The following is a 20,625-nucleotide window of genomic DNA, read 5'->3' as shown; positions in this document are numbered from 1 at the left end:
GTTTGTAAGCATCATTAAAGCGTGAAAAAGTAGCCCTACTATTGGAAAGGAAAACAACGGAAATGTGTGTTGCCAGTGCAGCAAACCGTGCTTTGATGTTGGCACCCATGTTTGAAGGAGCGAGGTAGACTTGTTGATCTGCAGCAGAGAGAGCCGGGGGTGGGTGGGTTGGTGGGTGGGTGGGGGGGGGGGGTCCTTGAGATACCCCACGCTCCTGAGCGGTGACGTTGGCGTGTAGAAGAGGAGCTGATTGTGAAGTGACACTCAGGCTGACGGGTCGAGGGAGACCGAGGCCCTCGCTTTCATCATCTTTGAGTTTATACTCAAGAGCAGAAATTATGGCAAAGGAGGAAAAGTAAGGAGCAGAGCCGTGGAGAGGCTGAAGGAGAAGTACTGCTGCTTTGTGGTTGCCATACAACCGAAAATCCCGTCATGATAGAAACACAGAACTACAAAAGCCGTAGGCTTTTCTCTCTGTCGTTATCGTGACTTGAATTTCAAAATGAAAGCGCCGGTCTTTCGCGAGAGATTGTCGTGACTTGAATCTGAAAAATAAAAGCGCTCCAGTATTTCTCAGTCATGTCTGTGACTTGCATTTCAAAATAACAGAAGCACAGCGGTTCTAAGTCATCACCATGCCTTGCATTTCAAAATAGATATTCGTATATCTTCAACGGAATTCAACACAAACGGTGCGTGAACGGTGTGTGAGAGTCGGGCGTGTAAAGCACAGGCAGTCACGGCGGCGCGACAGGTTTGCCCGCCTGATGAAATGGCTCCCGGCAGTTCATCCATCATCGCGTCAGGAGATGACGGAGGCAAGTGACAGCCGTGTGCTGGCTGCCATCATGGCTCGCCGAAGCGAAGCCACTGAACCCAGATAGTCTCGGGCTCTGGCGCGGGACACTGAACAGCAACCTAACCAGATAGCGCCGCCATTTGTTGTCAGCTAGCGCCGCAAGAAATTAGGTTAACCGGCAACGGCGCTATCTTCTGCCACAATGCTGGAGCCTCTTCTATTTTTATTTAACAGCGATGACAGCTTCCATTCCGGGGAGAAAGAGGTAATGTAGTTCCTGGAAATGAATGTTCATGTACTGGGGGTGGGGGTGGGGGGGGGGGGGGGGGGGGGGGGGATTACATGGTGGAAAGATTCACGTAACTTATTTATTTGCATTGTAAGCAAACGACTCTGTTTGATAAAAATACATTTGAGTGTTTATACACAACCAAATAGTTATACAGAACACCCGGAGCGTTGTGCTACGTTTATTTTCCCTAAGAAATATACGTTTCGGGCCAAAAGGTAGGAAAACAGCTGAATGCTTGAGGAGGTCACCTCCTCAAGCATTCGATCTAATGTCTTATCAAACGTGACGGGGAACGTTAGAAAACCGTTTGAAACTAAATGACTGGTAACTAAACAACCCTGCTAATCTTCCGCCATCTTTTTTCCATTGCTTGATTGGGTTAGTGGGGTCGAGAAGGGGGGGGGGTAGTTTGTACATACCAGTGGTAAAATCGCAATCATTTACACTTGAAACGTGATCAACTCAAAACATTTCCAACCGGCAATGTTCTTTCGAGGAACTCTCTCTCAGTTCAACTAATGAGACTTTAATTAAGCCGGGATGAGTTGGGCTTTCCAGTCTGACTCATTCGACTGATGCATGTGTAAACCTTGAGGATGTGATAGCTAGAAGGGTGCTATAGCCATAGGATGAGGGCCAGAAGAGAAACAGAGAGAAGAGGGGAAAAGAGTCAAACATTTGATTTGCCACTAAATTATTCTTCATTGATTTAGCGTTTCTCAGTAACGCGTCAATGAAGATAACCGATGGGATTCAAACCTCTAACCCTAGCAATGTTTACACCACGCTCTCTAATTTGAGCTAGACCGAGAATCTAAGAGGACCAGTCTCATGAAAGGGAATGAAACCCCTAACCTCAGGCAATTGAACCCCCTGACCCTGGCAGTATTGCTAGCTAAACTGAATGGAGTCTACTCAGCTGAGACAGGACTACCACAAGACCCACTTTCAAGGACAACTCACCCAGTAGCTGCACTCCCCTGGTGAGGCCGTAGACATCGATGAGAGCCCAGAGAGGCTCGGAGGCGCGGACCCCGCTGAAGAACAGCATGGGGCTGGAGTTGTTCATGCGGTAAAACACCCGGCCCTTCTTGTCCACCCAGAAGGAGACAACGTTGCCCTCGTTGGACAGGTCCTCCGGCAGGGCCTTGGCCCAGAAGCCGCTCTGGGACACCAGGTCGGGGCAGGCGTACTTGGGCAGGCTGTCTGGATTGATCCTGGACGGGTCCTTGCAGGTGAAGCCCAGCCGGAGAGCTCCACTCCAACAAGACTGCTTCTTGGTGATCTGTTTGGAGAGTTTAAAAGGTTGAATGGATCTTTAAGCTCCTAGGCCTGACACTGACTTCCCCTGCTCCTTCTCCCCTCCCCATCCACTGAAGGCAGGACAGTCTAGTGATTTAGGCTCACGGCTTACTGTTCGTCTCCCAGCCGAACGGTACTGGGTTCCATTTTGCTAAAGGATGCTTAAAAAAGGTACGCAGCCTACCTGCAGACCTCCTTAAGAATATGCCCTAACTCCTAGGAGACGTCTGGTTTCACCGCCACTTTTGATTAATGCGAATGCTAAGAAGCAATCTGCTACTCAATGATGGATCTTTCTACTCTGCCATCTCTACCCTAGCACACACATATTCTCGCCTCTCCTATTAACCGAACGAGTGATTTATATTGAATGCTCCAACACTCTTGTCTATACTGACGTCTGCAGCTAATTACACTTTTCATGTTGAGACGTGAAGAAGATTTGTGTCACCTAAATGCATTTATTCCAATAAATTACTGAATGAAGTACAACGTCCCCCCCCCCCCGTGCACTTGACACATCTGTGGAAAAGCAACAAATACAGATAAGGCTTTCTGGCATTTTTATGGCCTGTGAAGTAGCTATTCTCATCAAATTCAGATCCTCTTAGTTACATTTGGTTTACTGTGCGAGATAACAGTGTTCCTCACATGGAAGTGCTTGTCCTACTGGCTTTCAAGACACAGATTTTCCCGATTGTCTCGAGTGGAAACTCTAAGCTGCTGCTGCTGCTGCCGCCGCTCCGGCCCACACATGAGCCAGGAGAAATCATTTGAGAATCAGATCACAGGAAGATTTAGAACCCACAGTCAACCTGTGGGCATCCTTCAGCAAGATGGCTAACTGCTCCATAATGACATGTATCCAAAATAATTCACACCTTGATAAAGGTTTCTGCCAAAAGTCTAGATACTAATAGTAAACAGTCAACTGAGAGAATAGAAAAGAGAAAAGGTCTAGCTAATGTGACCAACAGTTGGTGTTTATATGTATGCCATGAGCTTTACCTTCAGTCGCACTTGCTCGTAGAGAGCTATAGGTCTGTTGCTGAAGGTGATGCCGTTACAGAAGCTGGCCTGCCTTTTGACCGTCCTCTGGGACATGTCCATGACGATCTGGGACCCCTTAGCACTGGGGTGGAACAGGAGGGGGAAGGACGAGAGGCCAACACTGCACTGCTGGATGGGCAGGCAGCGCTTTGGCTTGTGCTGGCAGCGTTGGGAAGTGGCCGGAAAAGTGCCGCCTAAAGAATCTTAAGACAAAGACACAAGGAGATTTCGTAGAAAGTCAAAATCAAAGCGTCATATAGGCCTTTTTCAGTATTCGCCGTGACATCATAGTATTTCACAGTCATCAGCGTGACTTGAATTTTATCATAATAGCACCATAGTCCTACTTGGTTATAATCAAGACTTTTAGAAAAGAAGTTTAGGGAAATTGTGTAAGGACTGGGAGAATGTTGGTGGAAGTTTGGAAGGTAAAAACTGCAAAGGCAGACAGAAAGTAACCGACCGGGAACTGTTCAGACTGTACTGTGTTCTAACTTGCAGTACACCATAATATTTTATGGTGTACTGCTTTGTCTGTCCACTGTTTCCCACTGCCCATGGCCTTCTTCATTAATAAATTTGTAAAAATGGGGTGCTAGCACTCTTTGCTCAGCCACTGCATGTGTATCTATTTGCTTTTTACCGTTTGCATATGAGGAGGTCTGCAAAAGGTCTCACAGACATTTAATGGAACACCTAAAGTCAAAAGGTGGGAACAACTGGTCTATCTTATCCACAGATTCTCGTGTATCCTTGCCAAGCACACACATTGCTGATCTGGATATATATTAGAGGATGGAACAAAGTATTTGAATAGTTTACTGCCGGTAATATCGATAGGAAATCCTGAATATTGGAGCTAGAAAGCTAATAGTAACAAATTAAGAAAATAAAGAGTGAAATACTGTGAAATATGAATTTAATAATCTTGACCAAACATGATCATAAGTACTTCATCTAAGGTAGTATGGTTACCTAAATCATGGACCTTTCCATTAATCATGGAACGGACTGCACAGAAACAACATGTATGGCATATGTTATAATTCAGCTCCCGTTGATGTTACTGTAGCTGACATAAACTTATTCGCAAACTCAAGGTTTTTTTTCTCAAAATGATATCATATACAAAGCTACCAAATTAGCTTATAGGAAACTAATACTTGGGCTGTGGAAAATTCTAAATGCACGTCATCATTTTCTGTTTTCTCCAACACCTTGTGATTAATATGACTCATGGAAAATGTTCCTGCTAACTGCTTCTTAACTATATTTTCACATGTGGATAGGCTATATTTCCTTTTTTGGAACAGATAATCCCAGTCAGAGTAACATAAAACGTTCAGTAGAATTCATTCTTTCCAAGAACTCAATCCAACATGGAAATTATTAATAGTTTATGTTGTATTTGTGTAAATCTTGGACTAAAGCTAATGTGACATTAGCATTACCATCATGTTAATGTGATATATAGACAGACATATATGTCATTACATAGAACTGAATCGCTACACTACAGTAAAATAAACCCGTTCTTCAATAGTGTCAAGCGTTCACTGTTGCCACAAACCGGCTTGTTTCAGGTGCACTTCAACCATCAGAAATATTAACAGATTCTCCTTCAACACCTAGCCTACATTTTGTTTATCGGATAGTTTTACAGCACAAACACCAGGATATTCTCCCTCTTACACACTGGTGCAGCGTCATATCATCCAGCTAGACCCAGTACTCTCCATGCTTTGTAAAGACCCAAGTTGTATGAGCACAAGACAGCCTAACAATGAACAGCAGCATCTGCCAGAAGATGTCCATATATGCCCTTTCTCTCCACCTTGCTCCCTCTCTTTCCCTCTAAACCAGGCTATTTCAGGCCCAATTCCCGTCTGACCTTGGAAGGTCAAGAGCTCCTCAGCCTCTCCCGGGAGACGGATCAATTAAGGCTCTCCTTGGGTGACGGGATTGGTCACCTCTGATCAGGTGACCCGGCCAACCATTTGATGGCAGGGCAGTGGTTTGCAGAGTTTAGGCACGGAGCTTATTGTAGCACAAAAAAGTTTTTTTGATAATTTAATATCATTTTATTGATTTTTTTGTGTTAGTAATTTCCTTAGTCATTCTATTATATTATAACTAGAGCTTCCTTTTATGTGATATCAATAGATATTATATAACTTTTTCTATATGTAAAAACTTTTGGCCTGTTTGGTGTTTTCTGCGTCTGATAACAGGAACTGCCTTGTTTTTGTAAACACTAGTACAGCTGTGTGTTGTGGTATTATGTAAACAGATGCTGAATGAAGCTTTATGGAAAACAAAGGTCCTTAATGAAGTGATCAAACACACTCAACGCATTTGTCACGACTGACGTAATGACGCTGACCCGACATGTAATGTCTACGAGAGAACAGTGAGTCAGTGTATTATTGTTATAAAACAACTAAATGGACGGCTACTGAAGGGAAAAATGTATTAGCTTAATACAAATGTTTTTCATTAGGCCAAGACCTGGTGTAAATACATTTAAGGTCGATACCAATCGCATTTTGTAGCTATATGTTTGAATTATTACTGCAGTCATGCACAAATAGAAGTGCAGGTTAAGGAAAATCTAATCACACTATGTAATTGTTTTGGCGTTCTGGCCTTCATTTGAATGCAGAACAAGAGAAAAGTCAGGCCCTGGAAGAAGACTCACTTGACAACTTTAGCCCCCCTGACGCTTCATCGAACTGAGTCTTCCGACGCGTTGTGACGTCATTGTCAGTAGACGCACGGGAATTTATGCGTATGTGCGCCTTCGTTCGTGCGTGGCAAGTAAACGCGCACCAATAACAAAAAGTTACCTTTATGGTTATCCAGCTATCCATCTATCTATTATATATATATATATATATATAAACACATCTAGCCTAAATGTATACACACAAACACACTTTATTTTTGGATGACTGTGCTTGTAAAGTTGGTAGGGCTAGGCCTACTATATTTAAATGTAAAGAATGAAGGCAACCATAGGGTTAAATATTTGAAAGTAGCCTACTCATTTAGAGATGACAAACCCGTCCATAGTAGGCTGGTTTTGCTTTAGGGGACTATTACCTAAGACCACGTGATGATATAGCCTATACCGCAAAGGATATATAATTCAATAAAGAAAATTGCAAGTAACGACTACATATCTTTTGAAAAGTCATAACAGTTGCAATTCATAAAATGTAGCAGACTTCCAACACACTAATCGCATAGGATAAGCATAACTAATTCACATAATACAGACACATGCCATGCGTCAGTAGCAGCCTACACATTCGCTTAGCAACCAGCTCCTCACTGGAGACCTGCATTAATGCATGGTTCTTTCTTTTCATGACAGCAACTTTAGGCAAGTAGCCGGGCATGTTGAACTCGGACGCACAGCTCTTCCCAATGAAGGAAAAAAAATGTCTTGTTAAATACAATAACTATAGGCCTTTATACAAAGATCACTAAATTGGAAATTAAAAACGACCTAAACATTTAGTGAAACATGCTTTCTTATTCAGCCTACCGTAAAAGGTGTTTCTCGTTATCTGCCCACCCATGGTTGCATGAAACACGCGTTTTCCTCTCACTTCAGCGGGTCCAAAACGATCTCAGGAAACTGTGCGTCTCCGATGTCAACATGATCACTCGCCACTTAGGTATTAGGTTATCTCCGTTGATAACAATCACAAACAAAACCCTCTACTACAGCGTCACGAATCGAACGACTACCCCGGGTTACGAACATCCACCGACTCGACGACATCGGGGAGCAGTGTGCAGAAACGCGGACACGAAGCGAGCGACTCCTCCACGCCACCGCCAAGCACCGCACGATTCAATTGAACTCATCAGAAAAGGTAGTCGTGTGGGAGGGCGTGACTGGGACTCGAGACAGAGGTGGTACTGATGGGGATGGGGGTTGGGGGGGGGGGGGGGGGGGTTTCTGCCGTGGTGGGCTATACTAGATAGAAGACTGTTTTGCATGCATTGCCGGAAAGGCTCAGGTGTTTCGCGCGGTAAGAGCGGCGGGTGTGTGTGTGTGTGTGTGTGTGTGTGCGGGGGAGTTTTTTTTTTGCTTTCTATGGTCTAAATAAATAATAAATAGATCATGATTTAGTTATTCTACCCACTCATCTCCCTCTAAACATGTCTAGTCAAAACATACATTTTGATTACATAACGGTGTCAACTTCGTCTGGGAGATATATTCGATCTGTAACTGTTGCAGAACCAGGCCTAAACTATTTGTAGTAGGCTAGTGGCTCTTAAATGGGTAAAGTTGCCAAGATGATCCTGAAAGTCAGCTCTCTCTCGTTCACCATTCACGCACACATTCACACACCGACGGCGGAGTCATCCATGCAAGCGACGGCTGTCGGTGGCAGTTAGGGTTAGGTGCCTTTCTAAAGGAAACCTCAAACCTCACAGCTAGGAGGAGCCAGGGATCAAACCAGCAACCTACAGGTTACCAGTCAACAAGCTCTACCTCCTGAGCTACTGCCGCCCGTATAAGTGATTTATATTCTATAATAGACCGGTTATGGTATGAGGCCTACTATAACTACGCTATAAATGTGCCAGTAACCGACAGCTGGTCCTGGGTGCCGGCACCCAAGGCCTGGTCCCTCTAAGAAGTTTACATAATCCCCCCGGGCAGCCAGGGCTGTAAAATAACGTATTAGGCTTGGCGACGCGGCACTATTCTCACGCTGTTTATAGAAAGCTCTCCCATTTTGTATAGAGTGGCCCAAGCAGCTGGTAAACTTTAGTCCGATAAACGCATGATATTTCATTTTCTATTTGTCACTATGCATTTTGGAGTGTTGTTTTGGTTCGTACTAACATCCCCTACTGCCCTGTTTTTCAGAGAACTGAGCACTGTACAAATAACAAGTAGGCCCGTTATTCTACATAGAATCACTTATTTCCTCTGTGTGCGTTGGGACAGTTTGTAGCTTAATGATGAAGAGAAGACCCTGAACCTCCCCCAAATAACTATTATTACTATTATTTTGAGGAAGCTGGAATGTTTGTTTGCCCTAGCTAGGTCCAGAGGGGTCAGACTAGGTTGTGGTCCACCACCATCTCACAGAGGCGATCAACATGCCCTTCCACCACCAGAGACGGTTAGCAGACTGAGGCCGGCATCAAACCTGCACGCATGGCTTTTTCCTCCACCGCGAGCCTACCGCCTCTTAGGCTTCGTGTTTACTTCCTCAATCCGTGGAGGACAACGATCTGTGGCAAACAAAAACAAGCATTCAATGGAAATGCTTTCACTCTCCCCCCCCCCATCTACATTCATCTGCCCTTCTACCTTGGGCTCCATGTGCTGAAGAACTCAAAGACAACACAAGAGGGTCATGGGACTGTTTTGGGCCAACAGTGGAGACACAGCCATGTTCATTTAAGTGATGTGGGGGGGTGAGGGAGGGGGGGGGGAGGTATGGGGGTCAGTGGGTGTTTGACAGTAGCATTAGTCACATGATCCTTGGACTGGGATCAACCAGGGATGAAGGGGTGGTGGGGTGGGGGATGGGGGTGTTATTGACAGATTTCCAAGGGCGGGATGGTAATTTAAGCGTGCTTTATTTAATATGGATTACTATTTGCTATTCTGTGACGGTGGTTCTCAACCTTTTTTTGGGCCCATGACCCAATTCCCTTCTTCAGGATGCCTAAATTCGAGGCTGCAGGCTTGGGGGATTGACGTAGAACCTTTCACATGGCAGTCCAACAGCCTATCCCAAAGATCTCCATCATAAAACAATCAATGCATTCTCTTATTTAAAAAAATAGGGCCAGGAATATAATTTACATTATATAGTAACTACTACTAAGTAAACTACTACTTTGAATTATTATTATTATTATTACTTTACTACTTAGTTATCCACATACAACTGATATTTCATAGCAATTGACTGAGCATACTATCATAAGTGATTGTGTTTTAAATCTACCTCGAAGCTCTGTTTAGACCTAATTAAATGTGGCCTCCAATGCTTGGTGCTACACTTCAGAGTATGCTGATCGAAGGCCCATCTCTTTAATTACGAATGGATTAATACATTTAGGGACTATGCAGTGACTCATTTAGCATCAATCTATTGTTCAATCCCACTAGAACTCATCCAACATCCAAGGATCCAAGTTTGGTGAGGGACACAAACAACCTGACAGCCGGAATGCAAACCTGAAGGTTAAATCCTTGGTTTGCAATGGTTAAGCTGACCACTTTGACTTACCACAGCGTCGAACAGAGCAAGCCAGCCCTCTCTCTTTAGGCTAACTCCCACGCTATGCTCCAGGTGACACATGGCTATGATGGATAAACGCGCCTGACAAACAGTGGCTTGGCTCTGTGTCTCGGCCTGAGAGCAAACGCCTTCCATGTAGGGTAACCCAGAGCCGGGACTAGATGTAGGTTGTGCTGTCAAAATATTTAGAATGAATAGATTGAGTTGTACCGGCTACCTATGACTCGGCCAAGGTTAATGCAGAGCCACGTATAATTTTTTGATTTTAGAACTGTTGACATCGTTCTCGACATATACTTGTTTAAATTAATGTGTTTGTCATGTATGAATGTTCTTAAACTGATGTTTTTACCTGACAATTATGTATTTATTTTCAGGAATTGTTGAAAAAGTGACTATTAGTCAATAAGTAGCTGCTTTCATCAAATAATTTACAAGATAGACATTTCGAGGTACAGGATCAAAATTGGAGTAGCTAGAATAAATCCAATTCACATTATTATTATTATTAAGTTATACTGTTGTTTGTTCAGGACTGTTTGATATGTTCACAAAAAAGAGCAAAAAAAAAGGAGCAAAAGAGCAACAGATAATCGTCAAATAGATATTTTGCCCCCAAGTGCTACAACTGTTTCTTTCTAATGAGCCCCCTTCCACCAGGAGATTCATGTTTTTCACTAAATGTATTGTGTGTCTTGTTGAAAATATAATCCTCCTCCCTCTATTATGCAGGAAAACAATGTCTATTGGAATGGTATTTATATATTAAACAAAAAGAATAAGCATATTCAACCCATAAATAAATCAATGTGAATCAATAATACATTTAGGTTGATTTGATACGTTGATTCTAGATTGTTTAATTTCTGATTTTATGCTAGTGGGATTCGTTCTGGAATTATAATGCAAAACGTCCAAGAAACTGTCAGCCAGACCTTGATTACACTCAGGAGGAAATAAACAAGATTACATCATTTCCATTGCTCTGAAGCAAAACATTTCAGTTTAAGACCATATATAGGCTCTACTACAATCGAAGATTGCTCACTCATTAAAAGTCTGCAGAAAACTGTTGAACAATGCAGGATAAAGAACAAAAGTTAATCAAAAATGAATCAGCCATGAACTGAATTAGCCATTAACACTTCTTGAAAATGGCTATTATCTTAGAGACATTTACAGTAAGAATAAACTTGAGACGCTACTCAATGTGCACAGTTGGCACTTTCATGCTGGCAGGATCCACAAACACCGTTGTCTTTTTATTTTTACATCGATTGATGGATTAGTCGTGTTAGTAGCTGACCTCAAAAAGCTGGTCTCTGTGCCGTATCTCAGCAGAAGAGAAAAAAAAGAAAAAAATCACCAAGGGCCTTGTTGGCAGAGATGAAGCACCTCAGTGACAGCTTTCCCACCCCCCTGAACTGCTTCCCCACCCCCATGAACCGCATCCACACCCCCCTGAACCACATCCAGCCCCCCTCCACCAACCACTGCTCACCTGAGGCGAGCCCCACTCCGCTCCAGCACGCCCCACCCTGCAGCCCCAGAGGTCTCTGTGGACGGCCCAGAGGAGACGGGACAGACCGGGGGAAGGAGGAGTGGTGGGAAGACAAATTGTGAGAGGCACAGAGTAATTCATCAGATGGCGGCAGGGTTAGGGGAGGTGGGGGCGTCCCAACGGTACACTACAGAGCTGGGGTTCCCAAACTTTTCTAACGCCGTGACCCACCTTTGGGGGTACGTTTGCTCCCTAGGACCCCCAGAATATTTTGTGCAGTAAAATATAGCAATACATTCTCCGTGTCAAGCAGTGGGCTATTTCTCTATACTCTATGTGTTTGCTCTTCAATGCAGCATCCCCCTGTAAACTCTTTGATTGAAACAGACAAGGCGTATCTTTTTAAAGCAAATGTTTACTGTGGCTATTAGACAATGTCGATGCTAATAGGGTGATTAGGTTTTACGTTTATTGTCCACAACAGGACTTTATTGATAGTCAGACGGCAGTGGAATGAGTTTAAAGTGGTGTGGTTGGACTGCAACACAAAGTCAACACAAATATAAACAACATCATTTCGGCATCAATTCTAACGCACACAAAACAGGCTCACCACTTTGCTTTGGGCTTTACAGAACAAAGGAACAACTAGGATTCAAGATGAGATAGCAACACATTGTTGTTTTATGTTACGCATACAACAACAATGCATATACACAGTCATTGTCCTTCTGTGAAGACTGAATGTTAAGTGATTGACTTAAAGCCCCTTAATTGTTGAAATAGTAATATTTAAGTAAATTGAGCAATAGTCTAGCCATGACCTCATCCAGAGTGAGTTCCTCCGTGCCATAGAAGGTATGACCTAAGTACAGAAATGCGTATAAAGTTCAAGACCACAAACCAGTATCACATTCAGTTAGGAGACTCTGATTCAAGAGGATTCAAGAAGCTGCATGCCTGGGGAACGGAAAAGGCCAACAAAAATCACATGAAACATAGGCCATGACTAAAGTGCTTTGGAGAGAAAGAGAACCTCATCTATCCATAAGTGGCAGATACTTCAGACTTCACTTTTCACAAATACCACGGGAGGCTGGAACATAAGACCTGCAGAGGGAGGCCAGAGATCATTAAGGGTCAGTTTGCCAGTTGACACATTGAGCACTAAGGTGCGGTAGTGGGAAAGAGTTTTTAGGTAATCTAGCTTCATGTTGCAATATATTCCACTTACAATGGGTACCACCAATGACACATTTTGATTAAGTTTGCTACATTGTCAGTTAGTGGAAGGAATAGTATTTAGACTACTAACTTTCTTGCTTTTATTTTTTAATTATATCAATTTTGCCATTGCCGGACACCCAATATTTCCATGGGAGTTTCTGGTGCATATTTCACTTGTCCCGTTAGTTGGCTGTTAGTTTACAGGCAGCCCCTCAGCTTCAACAATTCTTAAGGGTCAGAGTCTCTGCAAATGGCTCAGGAATTTTTGTGTGTTCTCGCTGGCCCCCATTTAAGCAAAATCTAAATTACATAGACAATGATGGAAAGTGAACAGATATTGCTTAAAAAATAAGGGGAAAGGGGATACGCTGTCATCCAACCTTAGATGCACCTCCAGTGGGCAGACCGGCCAGTGAAGCTGTGTATGATACGTCAGAGAGTGACATGGCTGCAGAAGGCCATGGAGACACTCAGGGAGGAGAGTGGGAAACAAGATTGACTTGTTTGATGGGACTTTCAGTAGCCGTAGGTCATCTGTTCCAGCTACCACCACGTACACACGGATACACCAGCCAGCCACGACCAGCTCAAATCCAATAACCACCTATTCCCATCACACACGCACACACATCCACACACACACAAGCTCACACACTCCAACCATCCAGGCGGCGAAATGGTTCGATCGAACCACATCACCGCTTGCCTCCCCTCCACGGTCCCCTTACCTATTTATACAGAATTCCAGCAGAGAGAAGGCCAACCATTATAGACCTTAATGCAATGGAGAAGGTATCCCGACGTGTCGAAGCCCCGTCTGTAACACCGCATTTTTCAGTCACTCTGCAGTGAGCACAGCACAAGCCGTCTCCCCTCCTACAGATCTGCTGCTTTTGATGCTGCTGACCCCAAGGAATACAGCAAGCTGGGCTGTCAACCTCCCCGCAGTGAAGGAGTCCCGCTCGAGAAAGGAACAGAGTGGGAACCTTATCGACGGGGGGGGAAAACAACCCAAACATCTCGGCCTCCATGTCAACTGGTCGACATGGCCCAGAGCCGGGGAGAGACGCGGTGAGAGATCTGTTGAGGGAAGAGAGAGCAAGGCCTTTGGCTACGACAAAACTGATTCACTCTAGAATTATCTTGTATACTCCTATTTGTCTGCTAGCATTCACAGAGGAGGGTTTGGCTCTGGCAAAGTATTAAGATCCAGCCTTGGGGAGAAGACTAAATGTACTACATCCCTGATTATGATATTGTATTTGCCTTGTTTATTTGAGCTGGATCGTTATAATTATGAATGTACTTTGGTACTGCATCATTAGTATGTTTTGTAACAGTGTAACTAATAGGCCCACATGGGCTAGGCACCTATGAGGATGCTTAAGCACTCATTGTCTATTTAAAAGAGGTTTCCAGGGAGATGGATAGTCTTCTAGTGGTTAGGGTGTCGGCCTCCAAGCCAAAAGGTTCTGCAGTCGACCCCCAATGTCTGCAGTCTACTTGCCCTAACCCTTATGATTGACGTTTGGATTAATCATTAATGTAAATCTCACATGTATAGATCCTATCCCACAAACGTACACGCACATGCACACACACACACACACATGCAGGCACACACACACTCCCACACACACACACACACACACACACACACACACACACACACACACACACACACACACACACACACACACACACACACACACACACACACACACACACACACACACACACACAGAGACACACACACACACACACACACACACACACACACACACACACACACACACACACACACACACACACACACACACACACACACACACACACACACACACACACACACACAAAGACATACATAGCCTTAGGAAAATCACCACATGCTTGGACATGCATGGATTGATCAACTGCCTGTCATCCCAATCTAACATGGGTGTGCTATCCACACATGAAATAGTCATTCAGTACGCACTGGGATTCCCGACAGGACCGGATTTGATCTCTGTCAGCACCAAGGAACCATAATGGAGGGTGGCCATTGGTCATTTCCTTTTATTCTGCTACGGTGGCACCAGCCGAAGAGAATGATCATAAGCATTCTGGCAAGGTGAAGTTCTTTAGCATTTAATGGTAAAAATGTCAAAAAGAAAAAAAATAGTGCACAATGGACTACTTCCATCAGGCACATTTTCATTGTCAACTATGCAGACAAAAACAACCCACTGCGCTATGTGTGTGCCCACCAGTGTGAAATTGAAACGCCCCGGGCCATTGTTGGATTTGCAGAGATAGACCAGACCCAACGTTGCCATCAATCACCGCCCAGGGAGGTACACCTACAAGCCAATCGGTATGTCCCGACGAATGCCCCTATGTTTGTCATGTATGGGAGCTACACAGAGGAGGAAGTGAGCCCAGAGGTCGTACCCCTCTATGAAAGGTGTAAGGAGATAAGAATCTCGGCGGAGAGACCCAGCAATGAATAGGGTCGGGATTCTCTTCTCTAGCCGGAGTATTGGGACTGGATGTATGTCATGGATCAAATCAACCCTCCACAAATCCACCACCTTCACTGAAGTCTCATCATCAATGACTAAATTCATGGGCGTGCCAGGGCAGCAGAGTGCAGCTAGTAAGGTGATCTCATACCCCCCCCCACCCCCCCTCCTTACCCACAGAAAAGGCAAGTGGGCTGCTTCAACAGGATTCTGGTCAGACTGCGACACACTACAGGAATAAGTGACAATGAATCCTCGTTCCACCAAGAAGTTGTCAATGTATACAATGTAAACCACAGCAACTGTCTCCACTCTTTCAGATCTTTGAAGGGTACACCATGTTCCCTGACAACCTTGTCTTCAGTGGCCTCAATGTCCACACAGGGAACCAGAGAACTACACAGACCATTTACATGACAGCAGAGAACGAGGGAAGCATTATGCACAGCCAGGCAGTAATGTCACAAAGTAGGCTTGTTAGTGGAAAAAAGCTACCCCCTAGCTAGCATTATGACAGGGAAGCATAGCATGGTCGAAGAACCTCACCCAGGAGCAAGAGGTATGGTTAGATAGACGGGTCAGAGCGCAGAAAGCCCAGGGCGGACTAAAATCCAACCAAGAGGACGAGGTGTAGGTAATAACCTGGAGATACAGCGGTTAGCTTTGTTCCACTCATCGCTGTAGGCGTAGAGGAACGCATCCACAGAAACTTTTATCTCCATGTGTGTGATTATTTGGACACAATGGTTGATATGATGGCGCTTCCAGCTTCAGGACAATGTTCACAATTAAACTGGGACAGAGCGCTAGCAACCTGACCTACACAGCTAGAAAAGGACAGAGCCACACAATGGGAAGGACAGGAATAGTAATTATCAGATGACCGGTATGAACCGAGGTACCACCAATTCAGGCAGACGGACTGGAGACCAGAGTGCGATATTGCTTTGAACCAAGAGGAGAACCCCTTCACATCTCACTCTCACCGAGTTTCATCCTCATTGACCCTAATGCAGATTCCACTATCCCCCAATCCACAAGCGCCCTTTCCCCAGTGACCTTCACTGGCCTCTAAGAACGACCTCCCCTGACCATATGCCCTTCATTCCAAATCTCAACACCCGCAAGGGTTACACCTGTGAGGGGCCACAGATGGAAACCCTGAATGCCTCTTAAGAAAGGGACTTTATAACTTTACCTGTCTGTCCATATCCACAACAAGACATATCAGCCACTTAAACCCCATTTGTCAGGCAGATAATTTCACATTAAGGAAGTTATTTGCCGTTTAAAACTTTCAAAGGACATAGCTTTCATGGTTTAAGGTCAGTGAATTTGTGTCTACAATTATGTGCATCTGTAGGTGAACAGATATCAATACCAGAGAGGCATGATTGTAATATGAATAAAGGTGTGTGATTTTATGCAATCGCTGAACATAGATTGTATCTTTGTAGCTCAAGACACACTCAATGTGTGGGACCTTTTTGAACAAGTAATCATTATAATTAATATTATAATGATGGTATTTACAAGAGAGCCCCCCATTGAGTAGCTTTGTCGCTATGGCAACGGGTTACAAAGTAGGGGCATGAGTGGGTTGTTTTCAGGCGCCAGCCTTTCAGGGCTAGTCAACTGAATTTAGATGTAACATTAATTCCTCTTCCAATGAATTCATGAAGAAATCTCAATAATGTGTAGATACAATTAGGATTCTAATGAGTCCTAAGGATTTTGTGAGAAGGTTTGGCTAGGTGAATGGATTCTGCTAACAGCAGTTCTAACGTCACTTGGCCCTCGTTGCCGTAGTAACAGCAGTCACAGTAGCAGTGGCCAATGATTGATTGTATATATAGCCAACATTTTATTGTTAATAATTAGTCAAACCGCAGAAGACAAAATTTGTCCTTGCATTTTTTTGAAGTCCTTGAATTCAATTGTGTATTTATGTAGGTGCCTGTGGTTTATTGTAGAGTGTGAATACAGTTGGTTTGCTTTCATAAGCCCTGATCTGGTGTTGAGAACCAGGCCACTTAGAATATTTGTATTCAATTCACAAAACAAATCAACCATACAAAGTATATATCACTCTGAGTTTACACACAGAATGTTTGTAATCAAACTTTTGGATTATAGAGTTTGATTGAGGATTAGGTTATTTTCTTTATTGTGCTACAGCCACATCACTTTTGTTGGAAATTACTTTTCGAGGAATAAAAAAAGTCTACCCCCCTCAATCAACCACTTATTATTTATTCACTATCAGTTTGTTCAGTGGAGATCAGGCAAGCAAATCAAATTTTACGCAAAAGTGATGAGATCTAAGTTAAAGATGTATATTTCAGCCGAAATATGATGTTCTAAAAAATGTATTCAAGTAGGCATCTTCAGCAATAAATAGTTACCCTTATGTATAATTCCTTATATTGCTTACCACTTTGACATGTGTCTTTTAACGTATCAATCCAAAAACAAAAACATGGATATTGCCCTTCAGTTGTGATTGCAACTAATAAAAACGCTCTCTTGTTTGTAAAGATCACTACACTAACTCTGCGGTTGAAATTTAATTGTTAGTCATCCCAGAAATTGCGGTCTTCTTAGCTACTGTTTATCTTTGATAGACATTTTAAGCCCCCTCTGTATTAAATGTCTGATTAAATCTAGGAAAAAGGCTTGTTCATCATCCAAACCCAGATCGCAATGAGTGCCTCCATTCTGGAAGTATAGCAGCATGGGAATGGTACAGTGTTTTGTTCATTGTTTAATAATTAATCAGGAAATTATTTGTCATCATGGGGAGACATTGGGTTTGAAACTACTACAGCGTTGCTCATGAAAGGTTTTGATTACGCTAGGATGCTTCTGGCACGAAAAAAATTGAAATTACGTGCCCCAGATAACGATAGATTAAATGACGTGACAGTGTCACGTATTTCTGTGAGACTGGGTTGAAATATATACATTGCACTTTTTCTTTAGAATTCACACTTACCTTAGTTGGATCCTTGGGCAAAGCAATTAATTTGAGAGGGAGAGAGGGAATAACATTAAAGTGAACACGACTGAGTATTTAAAGAATGATAATAAAATATTTCTCTAAAGACAATGTCCTTGTCCAAGGCAAGCATAATGAAGAAGACCTTCATTTACTTTGACAGCGTCCACGTGTAACAAGATGAAGTACACGTCCAAACCACAGTATTGATTTGTCGGTGTGACGAAACAGACACTTTGTCACTCCCCTTGACCTCCATTCAGATGACGTTGACAACTAGGTGAAGGCCATCTTGGATCTATAGATGACAGCTGGGGACAACAGTGCCAAAGGGTCTACACATCTGTCTTTACACCTGCGTCATAACGTAATTGCAACAACTTTCAATATGAATAATGAACAAATCCACAAACTTTCTTTGAACCCTTATATCATAACTACGCTTTATTTGGTGTTACTCCAAGTCATACGGATGTTTTGCTCTAGTGACTTGAGATTCCTTTCGTTACATTTTCCATTGTTATGATTATTATGGATAATAATTCCAATCTGCGTGACAACGTAGCGAATGTCTCGTCCACATTTCCATGCTTGTCCCCCTGATGTTTCGGCTTTTCTCAACAGATGTTTCATCAAATCTATTTATGCTTGACTGTGCAGGCCTTCGCCTTTTTTGCTCAAAGAAGGTTACGTGTGTGTGGGGGTGTATGTGCACGTACACTTGCATGCTGATTTGTGTGTGTGCAAGCATGTGTATATGTGTGTGCACACAGACTGTGCCCCTTGCTCATCCTGTGTATATGTACTTTTGATCAAATTATCTCTCATGTATATATATATATATATATATATATATATATATATATGTATATATATATACATATATATACATATATTCCCAGAAGACCAGAGGCTTGTCAGTAAACTTCAGCTGTTTACATATAAATCCGCCCCCGATTCAACTATTACGAACAGAACATAAAATTAGCAACAAACGACTTAAAAGACTTGAAAGCCATTTTACTGCCGAGCTCCATCACTACATCCATGGCCTCTCCTTCAACCTGTTGTATGTTGTTTGGCTGAACTGTTGCTAACAAAAGGTTCCTATCTGTTACTGTTTAAGAAAGACGCAGTGAGGTCGACAAGGTCTGTATTGAACAGGTTGGACGATGATGAAGGGTCCCCATTTTTAGTCTCTCTTGTGTCGCTTTAGATGTACAGGAGAGCCTGGAAGAAGACCCCAACAGTTTGGGCAGGCCGTTCAGGTGTCAATTGAGCTGTGAATTGGGGGATTGTTCTTGACGCGAGTTGAAGAGCAGAGTGGGCGGCGTGATGGACCAATGGTTCTGACCCCTTATGCTCCATCCCGCTCACTCCAATCATCTGACCACAATCTCTTCTCTGTCCCCCGCACCAGACTCTCTGCCCTTGGTGGCAAGTCTTTCAGCGCCATGGCCCCCAAACTCTGGAACTCCCTTCCTCAATCCCTCCGTGACTGTCCCTCCTTCCCACTCTTTAAAGCTCATCTCAAGACCTTTCTGTTCCAAGAAAACTTCGGCTCTTCTACCACCACTGCAGACCCTCTGTATATATTGATTTTTTATCTTTATTTTATATTTATTTGTGTTTTTGTGCGGTCTTGTTCTTTTTGTACTCATGACACTGTAAAGCGACCTTGAGTATGAGAAAGGCGCTATATAAAATAAACATATTATTATTATTATTATTAATGGCTGGCTGCAGCAACAAATCTGAATTCAACAAAACAGAGGTTTAGGAGCTTGACTGGTTAAGGTAACGCATTGGGCTGGACTAAAGGGCCCCTGACAGTGAATACCATGCCCTTAGTAGGGGCCTGTATAGATGGTAGGTAGGTACCTGTAGACATCCTTCAGCAAGATACCCTCCCTATCTTGCTCAAGGATGTCCCTCCCTACACTCTCCCTGCTCCTTCATGCATTTACCATATCCACTTTGGATAAAAGCATCTGCTAAATGACGAGAATAGAATAGACTGGTACTGACTCTTCACCCTCTCTCAGAAAAGCATAGTCTTATCCCTTAATGAGCCAGGTCCCAACATAGATCAACACATCTTAGTCCCTCTCCCACGCACAACCCACACCCTTATTTGTAAGTGTGTGTAATATAGGACATAGATTACTGCAATCTTTTTGCGTCAAATTAAATGACGGGTTTGGTTTATGATGTGTTAAATGAATTCCAGTTTTTGATGCCAACTGCTTCCAGAGGAATATGTTAATATGAGGGCATGGATCCCGTCTTCTCTTTCATTACCAAGAGAGTTTGTTCACTTTTGAAAGAATTTTGACTTTGGCAGTTGAGTTTTGCGTTATACATGGGCATGGCACTTTCTAGCGATTGGGTGGTGCTAAATTTTAATTGTAGTCGTGCAGTCGGGGTTCCTCGGTGTCTCAGCTGTATCCATATTCATGGCTGTCTCCGTTGTCAGCACAGCTGTCCTCACTAACACCCTGAACTGACATCGTTCCCACACACATAAACCACACATACACTGGCTGACACACACTCACACACATACACATGCTGAAACACACACACACACACACACACACACACACACACACACACACACACACACACACACACACACACACACACACACACACACACACACACA

General features: G+C 43.4%; 1 protein-coding gene across 1 annotated transcript in view; it reads right to left on the bottom strand.

The window, feature by feature from the left end:
* Nucleotides 1-7,309, bottom strand: part of neurl1ab (neuralized E3 ubiquitin protein ligase 1Ab) — a 28,996-nt gene extending 21,687 nt beyond the window's left edge. Inside the window, exons 1-3 of the mRNA XM_030379848.1 lie at nt 6,994-7,309; nt 3,402-3,646; nt 2,055-2,376 (exon numbers count right to left, since the gene is read on the bottom strand). Of these exons, the coding sequence (XP_030235708.1) occupies nt 2,055-2,376; nt 3,402-3,646; nt 6,994-7,027 (601 nt within the window). The 5' untranslated portion in view covers nt 7,028-7,309. The remainder of the gene's footprint in view (nt 1-2,054; nt 2,377-3,401; nt 3,647-6,993) is intronic.
* Between the last annotated feature and the right edge of the window lie 13,316 nt (nt 7,310-20,625).

The sequence above is a fragment of the Gadus morhua genome, chromosome 15, assembly GCF_902167405.1.
Source record: "Gadus morhua chromosome 15, gadMor3.0, whole genome shotgun sequence".
Classification (NCBI taxonomy): Eukaryota; Metazoa; Chordata; class Actinopteri; order Gadiformes; family Gadidae; genus Gadus; species Gadus morhua.
This window is presented reverse-complemented; position numbering and strand designations above follow the sequence as displayed.